Source organism: Ziziphus jujuba, chromosome 4, assembly GCF_031755915.1.
Source record: "Ziziphus jujuba cultivar Dongzao chromosome 4, ASM3175591v1".
NCBI classification, from domain to species: domain Eukaryota; kingdom Viridiplantae; phylum Streptophyta; class Magnoliopsida; order Rosales; family Rhamnaceae; genus Ziziphus; species Ziziphus jujuba.
In genome coordinates, this window is record NC_083382.1 from 26375509 (window position 1) to 26402425 (window position 26917).

Sequence of the window (26917 nt, forward strand, 5' to 3'; positions counted from 1 at the left end):
TTCCTTGAAAATTCTCATTATATCCTCACTCATAACCAACATTGTTAGAATAATTCTCAGTAAAATTAGGTTGAGAATTAATTTGAGAATTTGGGAAAATTCTTGTTAAATTTGAGGACATAGCATTAGATTTAGAATTAGAGCTATTATTCAGTTGAACTTGGCTATTAAGAGCGAAGGCAGGATTTGCTGAAGGCAAGATTTGCTGAATTGAATATAGCGGTAATATTGTTTTGTTCAATCATAGATTGATAATTCTTTATCTCCCGTAAACTGGGCAAAGGAGGACGACTAGTGAAATTAACAAACACGGTCTCATACTCACGTCCCAAACCAGTGAGAATACACATCATAAGATCCTTTTCTGAAACAAAAAGCAATCTTCTTCATTTTCTTACAAAATTCAATGATTTTCATGTTGCCTTTCTTCATTGTTTGAAGTTGATTTCGCAATTGCGACACGGGAACCTCAGATTGAGGTGCATAAATTTCTTTAATAGTAGTCCAACTTCGACGAGAAGTGTGAAAACCAACTAGATCACTTAATTCACTAACAGTGATGGTAGAAATCAACCAACCTTGAAGAAACAAATCTTGAAGAATATAGATCTGCTAGTCAACAGTATATAGAACCATTGTATTCTTAGCAACCTCTTTGTCAGCAGCAACAAATTCACGCAAACATTCTGGTTCTTGGCATAGAACAAATTTGTCAAGCTTGTGACGACGTAGAATTGGCAAGATCTATAATTTTCTAATGAGAAAATTTTCATCATCCAGCTTCAGAACTGTACTCGAAAATGGTGAGACGATAATAACTGAATCAAAGATCTGATCAGAGAAAAGCTTTCCATGATGATCTGACAATGTTGATGTAACTTCATCTGCCATGTTAAACGTCCCTGGACCTTGCAATCTTGGCTCTGATGGCATGATAAATTCAAAGAAAAGAAGAAAGAAAGTTGGAGAAAGTTTTAAAAGAGAGAGAAAATGTTTCTCCAGAAAGTTCCCTTTGCTTCTTTCTGAAGCAGAGACAATATTATATCACTGTTATTACAGTATTGGTTACAACTGACAAGCTGATCTCAGTTAGTCACAATAGACTTATAACAAGAGCTAACAAAGCGAACTAACAAAGTTGACTTGGCAAAAATACAATAAACCAGATGATATCCAACAATAAAACTCATTAAAAGAAGGACAAATTGACAAAAATCAAAAACCCATCAAAAGTTTGCCGTAGAACAGCAGCCCCCATGCACTGGGCGCCACAATGCTCTGCTTTCGATTAAAAAAAAAAACACACATTGCAACAGTGCCGGCGCTGCAGCACTTCTTGGCTAGCGCCCTAGCACTGGCCCTCCCTTGTCGCAGCACGGTAGCCTCTGTCTGGAATGTCTACTGGTTGTTGCAATGCTGCAACCCTCTTGATGCCGTTTCATAGCAACTTTTCATTCTTCCTCTTGGATCTTCTTTTGAAGTCTTCACACCAACGCCAATGAGGGTAAGGGGGTCAAAGTTATTAAAAAAATAGAAGTAAAAATCACAAATGAAAAAAAAAATAATAATAAAATAAAAATAAAAAAAATAAAAACAATAATATTCAACATTTGAATATTTCAACTCAATGATCAATTTATAAATAATAAATAGATAAAAATAAATAAATAAATTGATATCACTTGTCAAAATAGACCTTCGTTTTTCCAAATCTTGAAAATCCTATATAATTGAATCTATAGTACAAATTATAGATTCTAAAATAAAACAATAAGCTGTCATAGTTCTATAAAAATAAATAAATAAAAAAGGATGAGACGCGTATAACAAGCGTTTAGATGGTTTTAAACTCATCAGACCATTGTGGCTGTCTTCTATTATGGAGTCTTATGTGTACTGCAACTGTTTCTAATTAATGAACGTCTGCTGAGCTTTACTTTGAAAATAAAAACAAAAAAACAAAAAACTCATCCGACTTGGGTTTGGGCTTATCTCAAGCAAGACATGAATATGGGTTGAATTCTGAACTTGGGCTTCGAGGACGCATTTGCTATTGGGTAAATGGTGATCCAAATAAGATGCTACCCAAAGTCTACTACTTGTTTATTCCACATTGTTAACACAAGAACACCCCCCAAATGGGCTTGTTTAATGTGGCATTAACAAATGAGACTTTTCTTTTTTTATCTTGTGTCTGCTATATCATTTTCATTTATGAATCCAAAGGCAGATTGGGTCCATACTCTGCTTTAAATGGTATTTCAAAAGCTTAATCAAGCATGTAGGATTATTGGGTTTGTCATCTAAAAATTGGGCATTAACAAACAAACAGCCATTAATTAATTTATTGATATTATGAATTTCAATGCAGAGAATTTATATTTTCTAATAAAAATCCTAAACGTTAAAAAATGGACCTAGAGATGTCGTTTTTAATAAAAATCCTAAACGTTAAAAAATGGACCTAGAGATGTCATTTTCACCAACACCAATTTTAAAACCCTAACTATAAAGCTATATGTTACTATTTTTTATTCCATAGATAAGGGTAGAGAATTTACGATATACAGATTTTCTTCTCATTATCCTTTCTGCCTATGTTGCTTATGAAAAATCTAATGTTGAGAAACCCACTTATACAACTCAAGCATTTCCAGACATCCTTTGTAGTAGAAACACAGCCCAAGACGAGATGAACCCAGCCATCCTTCCTTTATGCATAACCTAGTCGTCCTTCTTTAAACCTGGCCTAATACGATTTCACTCCCTAATTTAGAAATGAAATTCCTTGATTTCGATTTCTTTTGAGACAAAGACGTAAGAGGGTGGTGGATGGATGTGAAAAGATCATGAATGCCTTCTTAAATGCCCTCATGTGTGATAAGCATGTCTTTAATAGGCCAAATATGATGTAAATAAAGAAAATGATGAACGACGATGATTGAATTCGAGTTTAGGGATTGATTTTTGAAAAAAAAAACTTAGGAAATGTAGTTTAGAAATTTACAATGATAATAATCCTAAAATTAAATTCGATTTGAAAAACCTTCTTATTTTCCAATAAATGCTTTGCCTATCAATCGGAAAATAAAACCTAAAAATATAAACATTGTCAAACAGCCATTAATATTAATTTATTTGTTGTCAAACATTGTCAACAAATAAGGAATGGAATAGAGACTCTAGTTACTGGCATTGCATCCAGATGCATTTGGTTTGGACAAATCCAGATTAATTATTATTTTGTTCTGCGTACTTATTCTAATTTATCTGTTTCTTTTTTTGGGTCAAATATTCTTTATTTCTTTATAGGGTCATGTTTGATTTGTTTTCAAATTTTTTATATTAATTATTCTTGGACAACCTGACCCTTGTCATAAATTTTGTACCTTTTTTTTTTTTTTTTTTGGTAAATGTCATAAATTTTGTACTTGTAAGGACGGAATGGGGTCGAAAATGATAAGTTTCTTTATTGTTTTGTAGGCTGAACTTCATCGCATATAGGGATGACAATTTGATCCGCACGGTCCGATATATGTGGTGCACCGCTTTTAATGGGGTGGTTTTTTTTTGAAAATTTGAAAATGCGGGACCGATTCGGAGCAAATGCTTAAAAAAAGAGTTGGGGACAGATCGGGAACGGGGAATAATAACCTCGTCCCGAATCCGTCCCGATATATATATATATATATTTATTATTATTATTTTTTTACAAAATTTTATTTATGTAAAATTATTTTCTTCTTTTCTTTTCATTTATTTTTTAAAATATGTATTTTATTATAATTGTAAATTTGTTCCTTGATATATTTTATTATAATTGTAAATTTGTTTCTTGATGTTTTTTATTATATTTTTATTGCATTGTAGTCATTTTTTTTATATTTTAATCATAAAATAATTTTTTTATATAAATTTCTAAAAAAAATATTAATTAAAAAACAAAATGGTGAAAACCGTCCCGCCCCGTCCCCGTCTCGCAAAATCCCCAATCCCGCTCCGCACCTAAAGAAACGGGGAAAATCGCGGGGATGGGATGTAAAATTTCCCACGGGGACAGAGACGGGATTTTAAAAACCGATCCCGTCCCGCCCTGTTGACATCCCTAATCACAGACGGACCCATATGCATAATATATATGTACACACACACACACACAATATTTAACTTATAAATTGCATATCCTACAGCTATAAAGATGATTAATGAAGAATTCCTCCTACTCTGTATATATAAATATATATATATATATATATATTTTTATTCAATTACATAGAATTTTCAAAATCTATTAATTATTATTATTATTATTATATTTAAGAAAATAGACATTAATTTTGAAAGTTGATTTCAACATGCCTTGCCAGATAAATTTTTTTTTTTTGGAATTCTCTTTTTTTTTTATTTTTAATATACGTGTGTATCATAATTTTTTTTAATTTTTTCTGTTAATTTAAAATATCATTATCACGTAATCGGTTATATCATCATTGGCGTTTGATAAAATTGTATGGTTCCATAATAATCATAAATATCTATTCCAATCAAATTCAGATACATACATTTTGTTTCCTTGTTATTCCAAACCCATGCATTGAATATATTATATAACAAGTCCCTTGAGCAATTCTTCAGCTCCATTCCTGATCAACGTCCACGCCGCAACCACGTGACGCTCTTCAGTAAGCGTGGCTCCAATTGCAAACCTCAACATATAAACCCCACCAACTATTGTGTGCGAGACATAAATCTGACCGCTCGAGTTTATCCATTCCAGTAGTTTCCTATTCATTAACTCCGTGCGTTCGGCATTGCTTGATGGAAACGGGTTTAATCGAAAACAAACCAACGCAAACCGTCTGGGAGTCACGATCTCGAACCTGGGGTCCAATTTCACCAACCTCTCGAACATTTTGGCCATTCGGATATCCGACCGAATGTGGTTCTGAAGGTTCGCAATGCCGCAGCTCCTCAGTACCATCCACAGTCTGAGCGACTTGAATTTCCGACCCGTACCCACTTGCCAGTCTTTGAAATCCACCACTGCGTCTGAGTCGCTGGGTTTGTTTCTCAAATACTCCGGATTTGTGCTCAGCGCTTTGACCAAAATACCCGGCCGCTTCACCCACAAACAGCAACAATCCAAGTAACTGAGCAGCCACTTATGCGGGCTTAGACTCAGTGAGTCAACCCGCTCGACCCCGTTCAAGTAGTGCCTGAACTCGGGACAGATACAAGCGCTTCCAGCGTAAGCCGCATCCACGTGAATCCACATGCCGTGATCGTTTGCCACTTCGGCAAGTGGCTGCACGGGGTCGATGGCTGTGGTGGAAGTGGTTCCCACGGTGGCACAGAGATAGAGTGGGACCAATCCCTCTGCCACGTCAGCTTCCACAACATTACGGAGTACAGCCGGGCATAATGAAAACTCGTTATGGAGGTTTGTGGGGATGGACCTTATGTTGGAAGGGTGTATACCGGCTAGCTTGGAGGCCTTGACAAACATGGAATGGGTTTGGTCGGAGCCGTAGACGACGAGCTTCTTCATGTTCTCGGCTCCAATTTTATCGAGAGCACGGTCTCTGGCGGCAATGAGCGTGACGAGGACAGATTCGCTGGTGGTGCTCTGGATGACACCACCTCCGGTGCCCGAAAACATGAAAGATTTGGGAAGTTTGAGCATGTTAGCAAGCCAGTCCATGACGACCATCTCGAGCTCGGTGGCTGCCGGAGAAGCCAGCCAATTGAATCCCACCGAGTTAAAACAAGTAGACAGCATTTCTCCAAGAAAAGCAGCTGTGCTGACGGTGGCAGGAAAGAATGCGAAAAAGTTTGGGCTTAACCAGTGAGTCATCCCAGGGATTATATCACTGGCAATGTCGGTGAAAATGGTTTCCAATGATTCGGGACTATACGGTGCGGTTTGTGGGATGCGGGTACGGAGATATCCAGGTTGGACTTGGCTGAGAACTGGGTAGGATTCTATTTTTTGGTAGTAATCAACAATGAAGTCGACCATTTGATGGGCTTGTTTGCGGAATTCTTCGGGGTCTAAGGGTTTGAACTGGCGGCGAGATGAGAAAGACTCGTCATCGTAGTTCAAATCTAGGCTACCCATTTGAATTAATGCTGGATAGAAGAACAGATAAAATAGGTTATGTTTTCAGGAAAAGGAGAGGTAGCGGTGATGGTGATGGTGATGGTGATGATGATCGTTGGTTGATGTGTAAAAGGGTGCATTTTATAGGAAGGGTGGGGGATGGTGGGAATGGGGAGAGAAAAAAAATTTGGAAAGGTCATGGTGGTGTATTTATGATGCGTTGTTTTGGCGGTTTGGAACTTTTTATCAAAAGGAAATTGCGTTTGATTACTGTTTCAGACTAAATTTCACCGAAGTAGATAAGCATGGGCTGGCCGATGAATGCCACATTTCGTAATTTCTGGGGGTGTTGGACTTGCACTATCGAGAGGCTAATAATAAACAATTCTCTGGATTTTCAAGTTGGCCGATATGTAATTTTGAGAAATATTTACCGTCATATGATTTTTAAGAATTGTTGGTTGGAAACTATATATAATCAAAACTAGCCTGATTCTAGAGGATATTTTAGAATTTATGAATTAAGGAGAATTAATATAAAATGGGACATTAAAATGAGGGGAGTATATAGATGTTTGATTTTGATGGTCAAATGTCTGCTTAGCATGTTTAATTTTGTGGGTCAAATATATACTAAGCACACTTCTGTAATCAAAATTTACCTAATTTTTTTTTTTTTTTTATGAGCTAGTTTTGTGCAGGATTATTCGGGACAACATATCAATACTGATTTGTTATCCAATTTTAAATTATGTTGCATTTTCATGACAGCTTCTTTAGAAGAAACATGTGAAGTCATATGACGTGATAATATATATGCATTAATAGCTTGTATAGCTCAAAATATCACTAAAGTTATTGATTTTTGTTCATTAAAATCTGAAATACAAGCAATATATGACAAAACATAATAGATAATAGATATGGTAGAAAGAGTTTTGCTATTTATCATTGATGATGATGAGCATCAATAAGATCATTATTTATATGCTAAATGTTACTTGATATACTATTTAATTATGTGTTGATTTTTATTTTTAAATTCTAATTTGACAAAGTAAATTTTTAAGGATAGCTATTTAAATTGTTAAATAACATTGATAATTATTACAACCGGTGATAAATACCATTTTAAAAATAAGAAAAACAAAAAAAGAGGATAGACAAATCAATATATTAGAGATGAGGTAAGAGAAAATATGATGAGAATAAAATTTTAAAAATAAAAACAAAAAAACTACTTTAAATGATATATCAATGAAACAGTAATGCTATAAGTACTAAAATGTCATAAAATTAATATATAAAATAACACGTGTTGAAATATTATTGGTTAGTATATTTATATAATCTAAACATAAAAAAATGAACTTTTAAATAGATAAATAATTAAAAAAAATAAATATTATTATATTATTTAATACATAAATTTGATAAATATTTTGGTAAAATAAATATTATTGTTGATAAAAACAACCAAAACTTTTAAGATTTGTTCTTATCTCTTCAAGTCTAATTAAATAATAATAATCAACATTGATTACTTGAAAAAGTTTTGAGGTTGAACAGAAATAAGAAAAATATAATAATATTAATAGTAATACTAACAAAAATAGTAGTAGTAGTAGTACTACTACTAATAATAATACTAAAAACATAAACACGTTCTAAAATAAAACAATAATTCATAATTCACTAAGTGTTTGTACATCAATGTATATTAATTATAGATAAAATAATTCAATAAATAAGATGTGTTGGCAAAATAATAATAATCATAATAAAGATGTTAATTTGTAGATAGGACAATAAATGCTTGAATTCTTAGTTGACACACAAAAAAACCTAAGAATAGACCTAGTGTTTGTACATCAACGTATATTAATTATATATACAATAGTTCAATAAATAAGATGTGTTGGCCCAAAAAAAAAAAAAAAGAATAATAATAATAATAATAAGGATGTTAATTTGTGGATAGGACAATAAATGCTTGAATTCTTAGTTGGGAAACAGAAAAACCTAAGAAAAGACCTAGAGGCTCATAGTGTTTAGTTAAAAGAAGTAAGAGTAGGTTAGAGGGACAGCCCATTATGGTAGGACAAAACATGTGTATTAGGCGAGTAGGCATGCAACTAGTTTAGGTTGAATGCTGTACTCAGTATTTAGTTAAATTTTATCTCCAACAAGTTTAGTAAGATTTAAATATATACCAGCCCTAGCTACAAGGTAAAACAGGCATGATTTGAAGTATAACTACATACTAAAGATCTTACGTAGATGTGTTGTTTCAAAAAACAAAACAAAAGCAAAAAATAAAAAGAAACTTTTTTTAAAACTTTAAAATTAACTTATTAAAGTAAGTAATTACCCAATTGATTATTAAAATTATAAAAATATTGAATGAATATATATATTTTTTTAATCAATTGATTTATAATAAGTGTTAATAATTAAAAATACATTTTTATTAATAAAAAATATTAAAAAAATACATATTTAATAAATTATTTATTAACTAAGATAGATAAAATAATTATTACAATTACATTATATTTTATAAATGTCATTTTAATACTATAAAAAATTTCTAGGTCATTGAAAATTACTTATTTCTTTCTCATTCTCATTTTAAAATATGAAATATAATAAATAATTATGAAAAAATATATATTTTTTGATAATTTTACATATAATTTTTAATATATCATTTATATAAATATTTGAGAATTAAATTTGCATGTATCGAATACCATTGATATAGAACTTTTGAATTTTTATTAGCAGAAAATTTCTGCATATCCTTCAATTTTTGTTTACGTTTTAATTTTTATTTACTTTTTAATAAATTTATACAAATATTATATTTATTATTGTAAAAAAATAATAATATGTAGATCAACTAGTAATTTGTGATGCTAATTTTTTTATTTTTTTTTTAAGAATATGATAGTTAGACTTGTCTAATATAATTTTGAACATTGTTTATTAAATGTGAATTTTTCTTATTTTTATTTGTTTAATTATTAGAAGACAATTAAAAGGTTAAAAAATAATCAATAATATTAATTTTGTAAAAAATTTTACTAAATATCAATAATATTTATAAAAAAATTTGAGAAAAAAATTTAACCAAAAAATTATAGATATTTAGAATTTTTATAAAAATTTCTGGAATTTCTATGAAAATCATAGATTTTTTAACCAAATTATGAAAAATTTGATATAGATGTTATAGTAGAAATTTTCATGAAAACTATGGAAAAAATAAAAAATTTTGATTGATATTATGAAAATTATAATCATTTTCCATTTGAAAGCTATTTTTTTAGATGTATTTAAAAGATAAAAAATTCTTCAAAAATTTTGATATTTTAAATTATGTGTATATAAAAGGGGATGTATATCAAAAATTAAGGTTCGAAAAAGGAAATGATGAAAATGAAGGAGATTAATAAATAAATAATCAGGCTCTAGACTGATTCTTTTCAACAAGAAATTGAACTCTCCCCCTCCCAATACAAGAAAATCCATGGACGACCTAATCAAAGTCAGAAAAGTTAGACGGCAAATCATGGAAATTTTCATCTCTAAGGTGGCAAAAAAACAAAAAGGCTTTAAATAAGAACGGATGGGAGAGCTTAGATTAATAGGCTATAAAGTAGGGTTCGGTCGATGGTGGAGAGAGTTATTGCAAAAACAGCCAAGTGATATTTATGCACACCCAACTGTATGGATTTGGAAGCATATATGATTGATACCAACGTCTCCAGGATTTTTCTGAAGTTTAAATCCAGACTTCAGAGAAAATTTGACTACATGTGTTTCAGGTCTTTTAATTATTTATTTATTTAGTTAGTTAGACGAAAGATATGTGGTATGAGAGAGATAATTGTCTTTTCCTTTTCTTTTTTTTATTTTTTGGTGAGAATAAGGGAAAAATATTATTGATCTCCTCTAAGGATTGTTATAATTGCACATAAACCTCAACAAAATTGATTTTAATAACTTACTTTAATATTATTGGGTTCTCTTGAAATTTACTATAATTACACATAGATCCCAACAATATTGTCATTTACCTCTCATGTCATTGTCCATAATGTCGTTGGAATGTGGGATTTATTATATTTATTATGTACATCAAATTTATCTAATATTTTTCGTTATTTGTAAATTATTTTTTATTCCTTAATGGGTGGTAATGTGGATTCCGAATATAAATTTCTAAAATTTTATACTTTAATACGATGTTAAATATCAATTCTCCTAAAAATTTAAGCCATTAAGATGTAAGTTTTATCATATATATGAAGGCTGTTTAACATAGTTAATAGCAAGGATCAAAGGTTATAATAGACACTTTACTTTGTTATGTTCTTTTTAATTAACAGATTAAAAATCCACTGGGATAAATGCATGGCAGAAACGGGGCTTTGTGGGATCTCATCTCCACCAGTAAGTAAGAAGAGTCCACCTATTTTAGGTCTTCCAAATCATTGCAGTGTTAGAGTTTGAACATCTTCTCTAAATATTTATGTAGAATAATTAATAAAGATGTATAACTAAAATATATTCGATATTTATTTAAAAATCAATATTTTCAATTTTTTTTTTAAAATTAATTTCTGTTAAAAGAAGGTGAGTATTTCACAGTGGAAGGAAGCAATTTTGAACTTTTAAATTCTAATATTCATAGAAAATTTTCTTTTCATTGAATGATGTAATTTAACTTGGATTAAATTATAACAAATTATACAAGTTCAATGATATTATTGGAAATGAAATATTTATTATACCTTTGACTGTTACTTATGACTAATGCGAATAAAAGGTAAGTGATTGAAAAACAATTTTGTTGACATCTGTAGTTTATAGCAACCGAGAAGGGTCAATGATATTTCCCCCCAAGAGTAACGCTCAAGTGTAATGGATGACTTTCTTTTTTGATAAATTGGTAATGGATTACGTCTCTAAGCAACAAATGGTATATATCTAGGTGATTTTGGGCTTCTTATAGCCCTTATGTTCAAGTTTGGGCCATCTGTATTAGGAATTAGCTTTTAGGGTGTATTTAGAAACATCCTAGGGAATTTAGCTTCTTAACCAAAAACACGTAGGGAGTAATCTCTTAATTGGGCTGGACTTGCCTTGGGTTGGCCTTGATGTTATCAAATTAGGATATTTGATTGCCAATGTCAAAGTCAATTTCTTGGGATAGATCTAGCGGTTTTTTTTAATTTTTCCCAAGTGAGATGGCTCTGCCGGTCAACCACCCATATATATACACTTCACACATGGATTTGGGTCATAGGTTGGGTTTGGCGTAGATTATTTAGGTGATTTAGATCAAATAATAATAATAATAATAAATAAAGTCAATTTCTTTTTTCTTTTATTTTTTGGCTGTCCAAAAAAATAATTATTTTTTTATTTATTTAAATTTCATGGTAGTGCTGTGCTACAAGCCCGTGGATTTTTTTTTATTTTTTTTTACGAGTTTGTTTCTCAATAATGTGGTAAAGATAATGTGTTATATATTATTTTATTGATTAAAAATAAATATAAATAAGTGAATGTAAAGATAAATAAAATTTAAATATAAATCAATAAAATAAGAATAATATTAAAATTAGAGATACCAAATAAATCTATCAACATACGTTTCAATTTATCTACGCCAATATTTGATTTATTTAGTTACATTTAATTTTTAAAAGATTCACTTATCTATTATTATATTATATTAATATATAAAATATTTAAAAGTTATATTTTATATACATATTAATGAACAGTGGCAGATTTAGCATAGGGGACTGGGGGCTATGCTTGATATTTTAGGGAAAAAAAAAAAATCAATAACTCTGCTTGTATGCTCCCACAAAATTTTATCCTACTTATAAGCATGGTTAATATAGTAAAAAAGGATTTTATTTGCATACCAATTATTTGCTTTTTAAGCTGTTTTGGATTTAAAATATATTTTTCTTATAATATGCTTCTTTTTTTTAAAAAAAAAAAATCCTTTTGAGAAGTCCTCAAATTTTTATTTCATTTATTAAAATTCATTTTTTATAAGCTATTAAACATTTACAAAAAAGGGAAAAAAAAGTACGGAACTTAAAATTATATACATGTTGTGCTTAAAAGCAATATTCCATTACTTGATAACAAATAATAAATTTTTTTTTTCTAATAAATTAAAAAAATAAAATAAAAGAAGAACCCTACAAGTATCAATAATTTGTCAAATACAAACAAACATGCGCACGTCGATATAAAGGTTGAGGTTTTGACTTCAGAAAAAAAAAAAAAAAAAAACAAAAAAACAAAAAAAGGTGAGGCTTTTTAAAATTGGATAATAAAAATAAAAGCTTGTTTAATTCCCCGTGCATGTTCATACTTGCTAATGATAAGTTAATAGGCATGTGAACCGCGGCTATGATAATTTGATGAATTTATAAAATGTGAAGACAGAGCTATAATACCAACACGACAATTATTTTATTTTATAAAGTAATAATTGGAGATAACAAAAGGATCAGTTTATATTTACCCAAAAAAAGGATCAGTTTATAATTGTAGAAAACCCTTTTCTTCCTTTTTCTTTTAAAAAAGAAAAAAAAGAAAAAAATTTAGGATTTGATCTAATTGAACCGTAGCCTGGGACGGTGATCATTGCCACGGCTGTTCCAAAGAGGTAACACTTTTCTCTTTAAGATTGCTTTTTACGGTTTTTACGTTCTTTTTTTGTTGTTATTTTTTGGGGAATACTTGTTGTTAATCTTTTGGTGAATTGTTGTTATTACTAGAATAGGTTAAATACTGAAAGGCAAATGGGTATACGTATTGGTTACTGGATTATATTGTTTATGAGTTTTATGTGTTTTTTTTTTTTTTTTTTTTCTTTCATTTTTTGTTTGTTTGCTAAGAATAGAAGTATATTGTTTCTGTGTTTGGTCAATAGATAATTGCACGCTGCAAAATAAGTTTGAGAAAGGAAAATTTTGGACCTCTATCTAATCACTGACATACTGGCTCTCTCTCTCTCTCTCTCTCTCTCTCTCTCTCTCTCTCTCTCTCTCTCTCTCTTTTTCTTTTTGTTCAGATTAAAACAATATCTAATTTTCAAAATAACTTGTGCAGATTTTTTTTTTTCTCCTTTTTCTATGGGTTTTTCTTTTCTTTTCGATATTTTATTTTTGAAAGTGGGTTTTTTTGTTCCTGTTATCTCGGTGCAACTTTGTTAAGCTCTATATATATATATATATATACATGTATGAGATTCGTGTACATCAAGCTCATAGATTCAGATTCTACTGAAAAGTCCAATATTCTCACCGTTTTCCATATCTACTTACCTTCTGAGAGTAAGTTCTTCATATCTCTTACTTCTCATCTCATTTCATCTCTGAAGTTTTATTTTTTTTCTATTCCTTGTTGCTTTGGATTGATGCTTCTTTAATTTTTCATTTTCGTTTTAATGAGTATAGTATTATCTATTTTGGAACCATTTTCTCTTTATATGTCTCTACCTGTGTTTGAGAGAGGCACAAAGAGAGAGCTGATATTTCTTATATCAAATTTTGTTATTGCTCATGCAAAAATGAAGTTTTGGGTATTGGGTACTATCCTTGGGCCTTGCCTTTGTCTTCCAATATGGCGTTCTGCTCAATGTGAAGTTTACCATTATAGTTTGTTTTTTTTAAGGATTGGAGTATTCGTTGGGCTGCAAGTATTTTGCTAAATGTCTAAGAGTAATGGTTTCCAAGATGAACTGAAATCGGTTCTTCTACTTAGGATATAGTGGAATGTTTGATGAAAGCTGTTTTATTCAATGGCAGATATTTGACAATGATATCATATTCAAAATTAGGCTTTCTTAGTTCTATGATATATCTGTGAATAGTAGAGTTGTCTGCACTTCCTTCTGATCTCTGTTGTTCCACTAGCTTTTATTGGTTGTGATGAATTTTCTGATTTTTGGCTTATTGTTTTTCTGTTGTGTAAATTTTTTTTCCTGGGAAAACAAGACGAGATCAAAAGATTGAACCCAAGAGTGGTTTGCAGAGAAATAATTGGATTGAATTATTTTAAGACAACTCAATGATGACTAATTTCCAAGTTTAGACCAAATTAGCATTGTAATTAGCCATTACTTGTGATTCAGGGGGTTGGCTTAAAGAAATATGGAAAACCTTGATGAAAATGGACCTCCTGCCAGGCTTGAGGTTTGTGATTAGTGTTTTGCTTTCATTTGATCAGTGTGAAATTGCTGCTTGTGGTTGGGTGACCATCTATTTGTTAGAGAAACTTCTAATATACTCTCTCTGATGTTAAAGGGGAAGTATGGTGCAATGGTAGTATGTTGGCTTCTTGGAAATGGGTGCCTTTTTTCGTGGAACAGCATGCTTACAATAGAAGACTACTATGGTTACTTGTTCCCGGTAATTACCGTGTCCTATTTATCTTTTATGCTGATTAGGTTTCTGAAGATATTCTTATTTTATGATGGTAGTCGTTAGATGGCATTTCTTTATTATTACATTTCCATGAAGCTACGCATTTAATCTGAAGCATTTTGATCATACACTCTTCATGAATATGCAATTATATAGATAGTTTCTGTGGTTTGTTCTTTTTGTTATAGAGATTCAGTAAACAGGTATTATTCCACAGTTTCAATAGCATGGTTTTGCACGCTTCCCTGTGAATTTACTGGAGCTTAGACCAAGTTTTTCTATCATACATTATTGTTTGTGAATGGAATTTTTAAAATTATAACCATTCCTGTGCTATAATTCTAGACTATATCGAGGATTCTTCTCTGCCCCACAGACATGATATTCCAGTATAGGTTTGCTTTGCGAGTTAATGTCTGAATTGTGATGAAGCACTTTTTCATGCAACTATTGGTTGTGTTTGATTAAGACAACAAGTGAAAGTTGTAGCATCGATCTGCTATATGTAGTTTCATTTTTTCTAATTGTTATCCTTGTACAGGATTACCATCCGTCAAGGGTTCTCACGCTTGTGTATCAGCCATTTGCCCTGGGAACACTTGCAGTACTGGCGTACCATGAGGCAAAAATCAATACTAGGCGACGGAACCTGTTTGGATATATTCTGTTTTTCTTGAGTTCTGTTTTGGTATTAGTTGTAAGTGCATTTACAGTATATTAAGTTCGCTACTCAGTTTTACCATATCTTATTCAGTGATATACATGATTAATTTAGGTGCATATCATTATCCTGCAACAGAGCTGATGTTTATCTCCTTATCATTCTTCCGTAGTTAGATTTAGCAACATCTGGTAAAGGAGGGCTTGGAACTTTTATTGGAATATGTGCTATAAGTGGTGCCTTTGGAGTTGCAGATGCTCATGTTCAGGGTGGGATGGTTGGAGATCTTTCCTTCATGCTTCCTGAATTTGTTCAAGTAAGTGTCTGTGCCTAGGATATAAAATCTATGTCTCTTTTGGGTTCTTGGTATTTATTGATCTGCTCCTAAATCCTAAAGCATTCCTGGTTTAAAATTGTTTAGTCTTTCCTTGCTGGTTTGGCTGCATCAGGAGCTCTAACCTCTGCTTTGAGGTTAATTACAAAGGCAGCATTTGAGAATACCAAGGATGGTCTTCGCAAGGGAGCTAGTAGGTTCAAGTCTCTTGTTTGTTATTTGTTGGCATTTTGCCATGCTCTTTTGAGATTACAAACTTATATTTTCTGCAAGAATGAAATGGCGTTTGCAATGATAGCAATAGCTCAAACTTAAAAAGTCATGTAACCTGAAATACATGCTTTCTTTAACTTGTTTTGTTTGCCTCACCTACCAAAGGGGCTATATGTTATAAGGCTTTTTTTTTTTTTTTTTTTTTTTTTTAATGAAATGTTTTAAGGCTATTGATGCTATAACTATAGATGTCTTCTGTCATGCTCCAGTATATTGATGTGTAATTCGTTTGAATATTTTTGGGAATTTATACCATACAATGGTTTGCCAATAATGAAAACGAATCCACTCCATTGTAAATTAGAACAGGAACGCCAAATTATTCATAACTAATTATTCTGTACTATTATTTTGTTATCCCATTTACTTTTCAGAAAATATTGTTGCATTGAATGGAAAATTGTATATTTTGGACCTTTCACCATTGTTAACTAAGGATTGTTTATATGTCACTGTACACTGCAGTTCTATTCTTTGCCATCTCTGCTTTTTTTGAGCTTCTATGTGTTCTTCTATATGCATTTGCTTTTCCAAAAATGCCAATTGTTAAATATTACCGCTCCAAGGCAGCTTCAGAAGGATCTAAAACTGTCTCAGCTGATCTTGCTGCTGGTGGCATCCAGACATTACTTGAAATAGTAAGTTTTTCCACTTAAATATGCTAACAAAATTGTTTTGGTCTGAAAAAATGACATATTTTCTAATGCTGGCATTATGTGTAGGATGGGGAAGATCCTAATAAACTACAGCGGCTAAGCAACAAAGAACTGTTATTTCAGAATATGGATTATGCACTTGATATGTTTCTGATATATGTGCTAACATTATCTATTTTTCCTGGATTTTTATCTGAAGATACTGGATCTCACAGTTTGGGTACATGGTGTGTATTTTATTCACAATCTCTCTCTCTCTCTCTCTATCTATCTGTATATATGTTTAAACATGACAATGACACTCTTGTATCTGGTTCACATCAGGTATGCACTGGTCTTAATTGCCATGTACAATGTGTGTGATCTTATTGGAAGATACATTCCACTCTTTAAATTCCTGAAGTTGACATCCAGGAGAGGACTGATGATAGCGATTCTTTCTCGTTTCTTACTCATTCCGGCATTTTATTTCACTGCCAAGTATGGTGATCAGGGCTGGATGATATTGTTGACGTCCTTCCTGGGTCTAACTAATGGCTACTTTACTGTCTGTGTCCTTACTTCTGCACCCAAAGGTTACAAGGTTTGTTCATTGCATAATATACTTTCAAACTAGTAATTTAATCAATTTTATATAAGCATCAAATTTTATTTGATTATGGATTTTGGATTTTGCAGGGACCGGAGCAAAATGCATTGGGAAACCTTCTGGTATTGTTTCTTGTAGGAGGGTTATTTGCGGGGGTCACACTTGATTGGTTGTGGCTTATAGGCAAGGGCTGGTGAACATTTATTTATTTATTTTTATTTTTTTTGGGGTTTTCTCTCTTGCTTAGTTTCAGATTGTAAGTGTTCGTAAATCCAGTTTTCTAGGAAAATTTACAAATTTTGATCATAGGTGGTGATTTATAATGGAAATGGTAAAAATTAGTGGGCAATCCGCTGTAACAGAATGGAAAAATTGGACCAATCCCTGCTTATTGTATTCTATGTCTTGACCGGAATTTATGTACATTGTTTCTGAATAAGTGCAGGATAAACAACTGATTGTTCTTTTATCTGTTTATTTTGTTGTGAAATTATATGTTTCAATTCTGCATTGTACTTGTTACCAAGAATATACATATATATATTTATCTGATATATATGTATATATATTCTGCATTGTACTAAAATTTTTAGCTCTGAATGTTATTGGTTTACTATTTATTCAATGTTTTTAGTGAGCTTATAAACTTGTTCATCGAAGCAGGCTCACTATCTAGCACCTAATGAAGAAACATTTAGTTTTCAAAATCTCTTATCTTATCCTCCAAATGATGGAGATATAAGAAAGTGATTTTAGAAAGTCAAAGCAAAAGCGCCTGCCGTCCATGACTAACTTCATCAATGAAGGATTCGATGCAAAACCTCGTGTTATTTGATCATGAAGAAAAGCCGGACCCCACAAAAACCAATGCGTGTATTAGGTGAGGGCTAATAACAGAGAAATCTGTCCAAGGTATACTTGGTATGCCAGCCTAATCATAGAAGAAGATTCTTCACAGTATAAAACCATCCTTAAAGGTCAAAAAGCAAAACTCCATGAAAAGTAAATTGTCTCCAACCAACATTTTTCCTTCTTGTTTTTATGCTAATCAATTATTTTCCTTTGTTGAAGAACAAGGTTTTGTAGAAAAAAAATATATATGTATTTTTTTTTTCTTTGGATAAAGAAAGTAACCAAAATTATGTAGGTTTGGATAATAAAAATCAAATTTCCTTGTAAATAAACAAATAAAATGGCAGATTATTTACTGGGCTCATGTTTAAGTTAAAAAATAAAATAAAAAAATAAAAAAATAAAAAAGAAGCAAAGATCATGGCTTATCATCTGAATGTGCCTCAAGCCTACAATACGACAAACATTCAACCGCAATTCTCGCCCTTGAACATCTTAATCTATATATCTACTCAATTTTTTTTATACCTACCCAATATTTATAATGGAGAGTTTTATATGAAACAAAAGTGCATATTCCCCACTTTTCATGAAACTCTATGCGACCAACATACTGGGTCCTGGGGAATTACTATTTCTCTATGGATTTCATTAAGCTTCCTCGACAACCTCAACAATTTATTTATTATTAATGTCTTGCTTTGCCAAATTTTATTTATTTATTACCAATTTGGAGCTTAAATTACAGTGTGGTCCTTGAACATTCTGCCAATCAAACCAATATTTTATCCCTTATTACTTTTTTGTTTAGAAGAAATTAAAATTTTTAAATTATGTTTGTTTAGAGAAATATAATTCTAGAGTAAATGTGAACATTTTTACGAAAAACAAAAAAGGGAAATGTGAACAAGTCAGACCTCGTCCTACATGTGAAACAAGTCTTAAAACGAGCTAAGTATTTACAGTGGGCCAAAAAATAAAAATAAAAAATTCAACAAAACAAACCCAATTAAGCCCGTTTGTCTACTAGCATCACGTGACCCGACAGCGACTACCAAAAAATACACTGGACAGGCCAAGGCAATCTGACAGACCTAAACAAACAGAGACACCAAAATGATTAGGGGCAAAATCGGAAACCAAATATTGGACGGTGATGATGAGGCTCTGGCCTTCTCGAACTGCAACGAGTCAACGGCTAGAGGCATGTTCTCCTGGTCCGGGCTACACTTGGACTGGTGCGGTGGGTGCGCACTGTACATGATGGCGCGCAATACAGCGGAAACAGTCGGTATGTACGCCGTTTTGTTTCTCGCTAAAAGCCACGTCAGACCCATGAGCTGGCAATCCCTGTTGAACATTTTGCTGGCCCTCTCACTTTGCCTACTTTCTCCTCCCGTTCCGTTCTTGTACCCGCCCTTTAGCTGTTTGTAATTATCAACCATTCAGATGGGCATTTTGGTCTCTTAACAAAATATGAAAGAGGAAAGGTTGGGAGAAATTGAAATCCAAAAGTCCTAGTGATACACCCAAATAGTGTTTCAGAAAGGAAATGGCAGCAGAATGATACCCAAGGTAAAGTCTTTGTCAATGGTCTTTACACAAAACGACTTTGTTTCATTTCCACAAACTGGCAAAAAGGAAAAATCAAACTCTTTTTCACTACGCTTTCATGTCTAAAACCTATTGTTATGTTCCACTTCCATTGTCACCGGGTCATATTACAACAATTTATAATTTTAACAAAAACCCAGTTGTTAATTTGGTCAATTTAATGCGCACAAATTGGATACCAAATCTCAATGCAGCTTTCTTTCTTCAAGAACCAAAGCAAACCATTAATGCCTACATATATACCATTAATTGAAAAGTCCCACAAAAACAGAATAATTGCACTTTCAAATGAATACCTATAAATAGACACAACGAGAGGATTTTTATACTTAAATGACTTGGAGAAAAAAAAAAATTAATTGAATTCACTGAAACTGACCTTTTCCAGAGCACCGAGGCATTTGGTGCAGCCGGAATAGGAGGAGTTCCGGCAATTCTTCTCCAAATTCTTAACGGCAGCGGTGGGAGTGGCGTTGTGGAACCCGGACATGTTAAACGCCGCCGGACAACTCAGCGACGTAATCTGGTGGAGCCTGATCCCACAGAAGCATAAAATGGCGTCGCAGCTCGAATTGGGTTGCTGAAGCCGAATGTTGCGGCTCAGCAACGAGCTCTGCAGCGAGTTCACGCATTTCTGCGAGTCATCAGGCATCATCGGAAGGTCTCCATCGGGCGACGGTGACGGAGCCGACGAAACATCAAGTGCCGACCTGGCGTGAGCCGCGAAGAGCCACGCCGCTAGTACAGGGCAACATCGGCTTCGGTCGAGGTCTCTGCCACAGGCTTCCCTTACACCGCCAAATAGCTCATCGGAGAGGTCGAGTCGACAATTCTGGGCCTGGGTCTGGACCGGAAAGGCTGGGACTGTATTGGGGCTCGAGTATTCGCCAGGTTTCAAAGGTTCAGCGAGTAAACCGGCGAGACAATGGTGAAAGTTGGAGAATAGCAGAACAAGGAGTGCCAAAATGGACGTAAAAGTTGACATCTTTTGGTTATGAGAGTATGGAATGATGAGATTTTGGGGACCTGTTTGGTGCTCGAGCAAATGTGATTAGAGTGTAAATTTTAATAATAAAAGTAGGCAAAATAAAAAATAAAAACTAGTTGGAACATGAAAGAGACAGAGAGAGAAAGAAAGCAAGGAATGGGTTAAAGATGAGAACTTTGAATCTGCTTTTAGAAGGCTTTTCTATGTTGGAGGCGACCCACTTTCTATGTTTCTCTAAAATTATAGAGGGTAAAGTGAAAAAGGGTTTGAGAGAGATTCAGAGATATTCAAAATTTGAGAAATCGATATTGTAGAAAAGTAGCAAGGAATATTTGTTTACTTCCTTTTTCGAGAGAGTTTCTGCATGAAAGCCTTTCTCTGAGAAACTAAAAACAGAGCAAAATGTAATATAAACTTTGAAAACAAAGAAAAACAAGGATTGGTATTAGATAGGAAACCAAGGATGAAAGGTCTCTCTCTCTCTTCTCTTGTTTCAATCACTTTCTATCTCACTAATAAGCTTGATGATATATGATAGAAATTCACAATCCACATGAAAAAGAAAGGGCAAGGCTCAGACTCAGAGTCACTGGAGTCGGAAATCACTCTTTGGATTTAATCAAAGCGCTCCAAGACCCAAGTTCACGAAGCTAAGCAAGCACTCATCAATTATTCTAGAATGTATTAATTATTTCTTTGAAAAATTATATAATATGTATATATTTTTTCTTTTTGTTTTTGTTTTCAGAAACAGAGAGAGAGAGAGAGAGAGGAGCAGAGATTCGTTTGGTAGACAGGGAGAGAGAGAGAGAGTGGCTTTGGGTTTTTGTATGATAAGAAAGGGTGTCTCAGAATTTGTCAGCTTATGGTGTCCCTTTCTTTTTCATTCTCTACCTTCCCTCAGAGACTGATGATATGAAAGTGCATACCTTTTTGAGGACTTTGTTGCTCTACTTGCTGGTGCATGGTGAAATTGAGCACTCGCTGCCTCAACAAAAACACCTTCCCACGTGCAAAGCTGGTCCTTTTTATTTTCTCCAAAGTATAAAACTTTGTGTGGGGCAAAATAAAAAGTGAAAAAATATAACCTGAATAAAGAGTGTCGACGATTTTTAGTGACTCGGATTTTGGAGGAAAAAATGCTTTGATTTCTATATAGTTTTTTGAAAAAATAAAATAAAAACTTTTAAAAGTGTTATTTTTCTTCGTTTGTTATTTATTTCTAAGCCAATAATTTAAGTTATTTCAAAAGTACTTTAAAAAAAAAAAAAGTAACATTTTAAATTTTGGCTCTCGCTTTCTTGGGTTGATTGACTCCTCTTTCTTGCTCATAGAATATGATTGATTGCTCCTTCCTAATATCATATATACGATTAAGCCATTCAATAAAACAAGAAAAATAATTGATGAATTGGGTTTAGCCTAGGCTATTACGCTAACAACTTCAAAATTAAAGGTGCTTTATTTTGATCTATCAAACTTGTACACTTTACCCATAGAAATGCTTTTCCAAGAGGCAATAATTATTTTCTTTAATTCCTGAAAGATTTTATTAACCAAAAAGAAAAAAATCTGAAAGATAAAAGGCTTAAGAAAAAAAAAGTGTTGGACTATACCCAAGTAACAAATTTTCTGTACGAGTTTAAAAAGATTGGGACATTGGACATCATGAATGTGATATATATGATCGATAAAACCCACAAATCAGGGCTGCAGGTCACAAATTGTACGTTAATAAAGATACAGTACCCAGAATACCCCTACTAATCCTACATTATCCCCTGACCTGCCCTTCTATTCAAAAGGATAAGAAAAAGGGAAACAAACGTTACTGGCATTGGAATTGGAAGGGCATCCTAGGGATCTGACAGTTTTCTGTGTGGATCTCTTTTGAGCAACAAGTATCTGCTTGACTTAAGCGTGTGGCTAATTACTGGTCAGTTAAAGTTTGGCCTCTAGCCAGTCATAGGCCAAACCAAGAGTGCTGTTGTGCGTGCGTGACAGCCATTATACGAAGCAAAAAAAAACTTTATACCAAATTGGTTTTCTCAAAAAGAGAACATAAAGTAATATATTATTGCTACCTCTCAGACAAAAGACATGAACAAAAAAAAAAACAAAAAAAACAAAAAAAAAAAAGTTAGATCTGAATCTTCTCACATGGATCGAATAACCCAGTCGGTTCTATAATGTTTTTTACAAAATGGACAATGTTTTTGTTTTTGTTACACAATAAAAAATAAAAAGTATTGCCAGTGAATTTTTTTTTTTTTATCCCTACATATACTATACAGCTAGGCTTATAAGCATTGTTTGTTGATTGCATATTCCCTTTTTGTATAAAGGGACAAAATGGGTAGTTCATAAACCAAAGAGTCGTTCCGTCAAAGAATAGCGAGCGAAACTCTGAAAGTGTGTGTGAACCATGAAGAATGGGGGGGGGGGGGGGGGGGGGGGGGGAAATAAACAGAGCCCCAGGTGAGAAAAAAGATGCGTGAGTTTAAAGACAAACATAAAGCGCCAATCAGGCCAAAATTATGCCACCTAAAAGTTCCTTTGTGAAAAAAAGAAAAAGAAAAAATTGCTTTTCCCATTGTTTATTTAGTTATATCTTTTTTTTTTTAAATATAAATAAAATAATTTATGTTGTGATATTTTTCATAAATTTTGTATTCTTTTCCTCATTGGATTTTGGGTTGGGTCCCTTTATTTATTCAAAAAAGTCGGCAAGAGAAAAAAATAAAATTTAAAAATTTGTTTGCATTCGTTTATTTTCTTATAATTTTTGTTATCATTAACAGTCAAAAGAAACATTATTATATATGGAAGATTAGGATGAAAAGATTGAGAGAGAGAGAGAGAGAGATATTGGTAATTGAGCTTGTAAAGTAGAGGTAGGAAAAGTTGCAATGATGGTGTTGCAAACCGGGGTTGAGGGGGCCCAAAATCAACTTGGTGGCAGCCTTGCCTCGCCGGATTTTTGAAGAAGGAGGCCCACGGTGTCTGACTTCGGCTTTTCTCTGGGTTTGTGTCGGGCATCGTGTCTGTCTCCAAATGCTTGTCATTGGCTACTCTTGTTTTTGGAAAAAAAAAAAAAAAAAAACACTTCATTTTACAAATTAAATCAATCAATTCTATTCGTTTACGAACAAGAATATTTTACTTTCTAATAACAAAAAAATAATAATTGTTAATATTTTACTTTCATAATGTATTATTTTACCTTTCCTGTCCCTGACTTTTATTAAATTTACTCATTGCAATTGTTGAATGCATCTATACTTCAAGTTTACACTAGCCAAGTTATTTATAAATTGTACTTTATGATTGTTTCGTTGTTACAATTAATTATCCAATTTTTTTAAATGCACCCTTTTTATATTTTTGCTTCATTAAGGACAAAAAATAATTGAGATATATATATATATTATTTTGTTTCTTTATTTTTTGTTTTTATCTTGAATATTACAGAGTAAAATTATAGATAACCTTTCCATTGAAAAGAGATCTCACTTGTCTATTTTTAACCTCAGCAGATGATTATGCCATTATGGTATTGCATGATATATTCAGCGTTTTATCTTCTTTTTGTGAGCACAACAGGTATATCAGATAGAATCTGTGTCTGTTTTGCGTTTTTTTGGTCCCCAGCCACAAGATGGAATCTGTGTCATTCAAGCACTTTCAGCTTCCTTTAGGCTTTTAAGCTGCATGAATCACCATTATCCTTGAAATTATTTTAAATTATTTTTTTGGATCAATGAGAATATTTAATTATTCTGCCTCCCCATTTAACCTAAATAGCTAGCCTATATAGAAACTAGAGATTTGAAAAAGGTTGGTGAAGAAGTGTTATTTACTTCTCTTTTTTTTTTTTTTTTTTAATATTAAAGCTTTCCCTCCTAACTTAATATTTCCACAATAGAACAAAGCATCTATATTTTGTTTTTAATTCAATATTGACCACTTTATTAATTTGGGTAGGATATAACTAAACCCCACCATGAAAAGATTCACTATTATTAAAAGGTTTGTGAAGTTGGGGCACAAGGAAAACATTTCTTCAGCAAAAAATAAAGAAAAAGGGCAAGGAAAACTTTCTTCTTAAATAAGTATTCATGCATTTGGAGACTTCCCTCTCTTTCTAACTACAATTTTAAAGATTTTGCAACTTTTTAGCTCTGTCATGGTGTCTAACATTCTAGCAAATTTAATAGAACAGAGTTTTTAATGAGTTGGAAGTGATATCATCAAGATAATATTATTAATTTTCTTTTTTCTTTTTTCCCATCACAAGCACCATTTTATTCAGACTTTCTAACTTTTGGTATAAAACAAAGTACCTTATATTTTAAAGATTGAACATCATTAATATTTTTATATTATTTATTTATTATTATTATTTTTTAAATCTTGGAGGCTAAGATACTCCCACTTGAAATTAAATTATTATTTGAGATACATCCAATTATCCATTTGAGTTTTCTTTGTTAACCATTAATATGAAGTGTCCTTACAAAAATAAGTGGAGTATTTTTTAAGTATTTGGAGTAAATCAAATTCAAAACTATGTTTTGATTGTCGCTTGAAAACAATCAACCATGCCATTATAATTAACTTTAACAAAATAAAATCACATCAAACGACCAGTTTTTTAATTTTCTAGATGCATCCTCCCTCAAGTAGATCAATTATCATTGTTATGGAAGAATATCAATTGAATAGATTCACATATTTCTTGTAAAGAAAAGAATAATTTTGATATGTTTTGAGCATATATATTATTCTACCATATGTTAAAATTTATTGATATGAGAAGGGTTAAAGATTGTTATTTAGTCAATGTCCAAAAAATAAAAAATTGTTACCTGGTCAAGTAGATATTTTATCTCAAATTATTAATTGAGATAACCAAAGGAATTCGATAGATAACATAGAAAGTAAACTTAATTAAAATGGTAGCTAGAATGATCTCCTTAAATACTTATTCAGCATGGAATGCATTACTCAAAGGCCTTTTCATTAAAGCCTAGCCTTGGTGGATCAATTAGCAAACCATTCACCGCCCCTTCCTTTCAACTTGATGGAAAATACGTCCTTTGAATTCTTTATTTCTATGGTTCCATAATTCAGACGAAATTGACAAAAGGGTTAAGGGGTTACCCCATCCTTCTTTTATATGTTGACATTAGCATTCTCGCAGGGAATAATTCTTCTCTTTTATTTGATTTCATATTCTTAACATTTGCTTTGTTATTAATATCAGAAATACATCGTCAATAGATCTAAAAATCATAACTCAAAACAAAGAGCATGTAAATGTGAAGTGCCAGCGGTGGGCACAAATCTAACCAGTTCAATTTAGTTTTCAATTTATGATTAATTTGGGTCAATTTAGAACAATTTTAAACAAAACTAAACTAAACCAAACTAAACTGATCATATATATAATATAATTATAATTAATATATTTTTCTTTTTAAATTATTCAATTAAATATTAATGATATTAAATTTTAATCATTAAAAACTAATAAATACTTTTTTATCAAAAAGGTTAAAATTAAAATAATAAACCCAACCAAACTGAAGTAAATGGAAGATCAGTTTGGTTTTTCATATGGTTCCATTTGCTTCAATTGTATTAAAAAAATAAAAAAATTGCACAAAACCCACGCTCACCCTTATTTTGCGGGACCCACATCATACCCAAATACTGCTATAGAGTACAAATTAACCATAGCAGTTAGTTCTTCCTTTTTTTTTTTTTTTTTTTTTTTTTTTCTTGGGTAATATAGTAGTTGGAATATTAATATAGGACAAGTATTGGATTTGTCCGACTTGCCGTGGAGCTCAAGTGGCAGAGTTTCCACATTCCAGCCTGTGGGTGCTCGGGTTCGCGTCTTGAGGGGGAGGGGAAGCCTGGAGGCCCGGCCACACTAGCCTCGAAAAAAGTATTGGATTTGTCATTTTATGGGGGTTTTTGTGATTTACTTTTCTTTCTGTTAAGTTTGTTAACTTGTTAGCTAGGTACTTTACTTATTATCTTTTTTGATAAAAACTTTGCTTATTATCTTAAAAACAAATATGCAGTACAAATATATATATATATATAATAAGATTTCAACAAGGATATGTTTAACTTTTTAAGTTAATTTAATCATTTAAAACTTTTAAATATGATGTAATATATTATTATTTATCGAGTTTAAAAATTCTAAATAATTAAGCTTATTTATTATTAATTTAAAAAGTCATGTTCTCATTAAAACCTTGTTATATATATATATATATATATCTATAAGTACACATAGAAAAATAATAACTTCTATTTTATTCAAATTTACGAATACATCTTTTGAAGTAATGATGTTGATTTAAAAGTA

The 26917-nt window shown here is 32.0% G+C and overlaps 3 protein-coding genes across 6 annotated transcripts; 1 reads left to right on the top strand and 2 right to left on the bottom strand.

Annotated features, from left to right (window-relative positions):
• Positions 1-4514: 4514 nt before the first annotated feature.
• LOC107416944 (tryptophan decarboxylase TDC2) lies at positions 4515-6232 on the bottom strand. Its single transcript, XM_048471320.2, has one exon. The coding sequence runs from the start codon at positions 6116-6118 to the stop codon at positions 4604-4606; it is 1515 nt and encodes a 504-aa protein (XP_048327277.2). The 5' UTR covers positions 6119-6232; the 3' UTR covers positions 4515-4603.
• Positions 6233-12578: 6346 nt separating this feature from the next.
• On the top strand, positions 12579-17547 carry LOC107416952 (equilibrative nucleotide transporter 3). Of its 4 annotated transcripts, none has more exons than XM_025073267.3 (10): positions 12579-12803; positions 14274-14334; positions 14446-14550; positions 15107-15262; positions 15399-15542; positions 15648-15753; positions 16299-16471; positions 16556-16716; positions 16814-17072; positions 17168-17547. In XM_025073267.3, exons 2-10 carry the CDS (start codon positions 14293-14295, stop codon positions 17273-17275), a joined length of 1254 nt encoding a protein of 417 aa, XP_024929035.2. In that variant the 5' UTR covers positions 12579-12803; positions 14274-14292; the 3' UTR covers positions 17276-17547. The 4 variants fall into 4 exon arrangements, with proteins under 4 accessions (XP_024929035.2, XP_024929036.2, XP_048327773.1 ...); XM_025073268.3 differs by lacking the exon at positions 12579-12803 and adding an exon at positions 13077-13473 and having other exon boundaries at positions 16404-16471; XM_016025500.4 differs by lacking the exon at positions 12579-12803 and adding an exon at positions 13079-13473.
• A 1284-nt stretch (positions 17548-18831) lies between these two features.
• On the bottom strand, positions 18832-21429 carry LOC107416949 (uncharacterized GPI-anchored protein At4g28100). The gene is made up of 2 exons (XM_016025499.4): positions 19924-21429; positions 18832-19354 (listed from the first exon to the last, which is right to left on the bottom strand). The coding sequence occupies exons 1-2, from the start codon at positions 20527-20529 to the stop codon at positions 19025-19027; spliced, it is 936 nt and encodes a 311-aa protein (XP_015880985.2). The 5' UTR covers positions 20530-21429; the 3' UTR covers positions 18832-19024.
• Positions 21430-26917: the final 5488 nt, after the last annotated feature.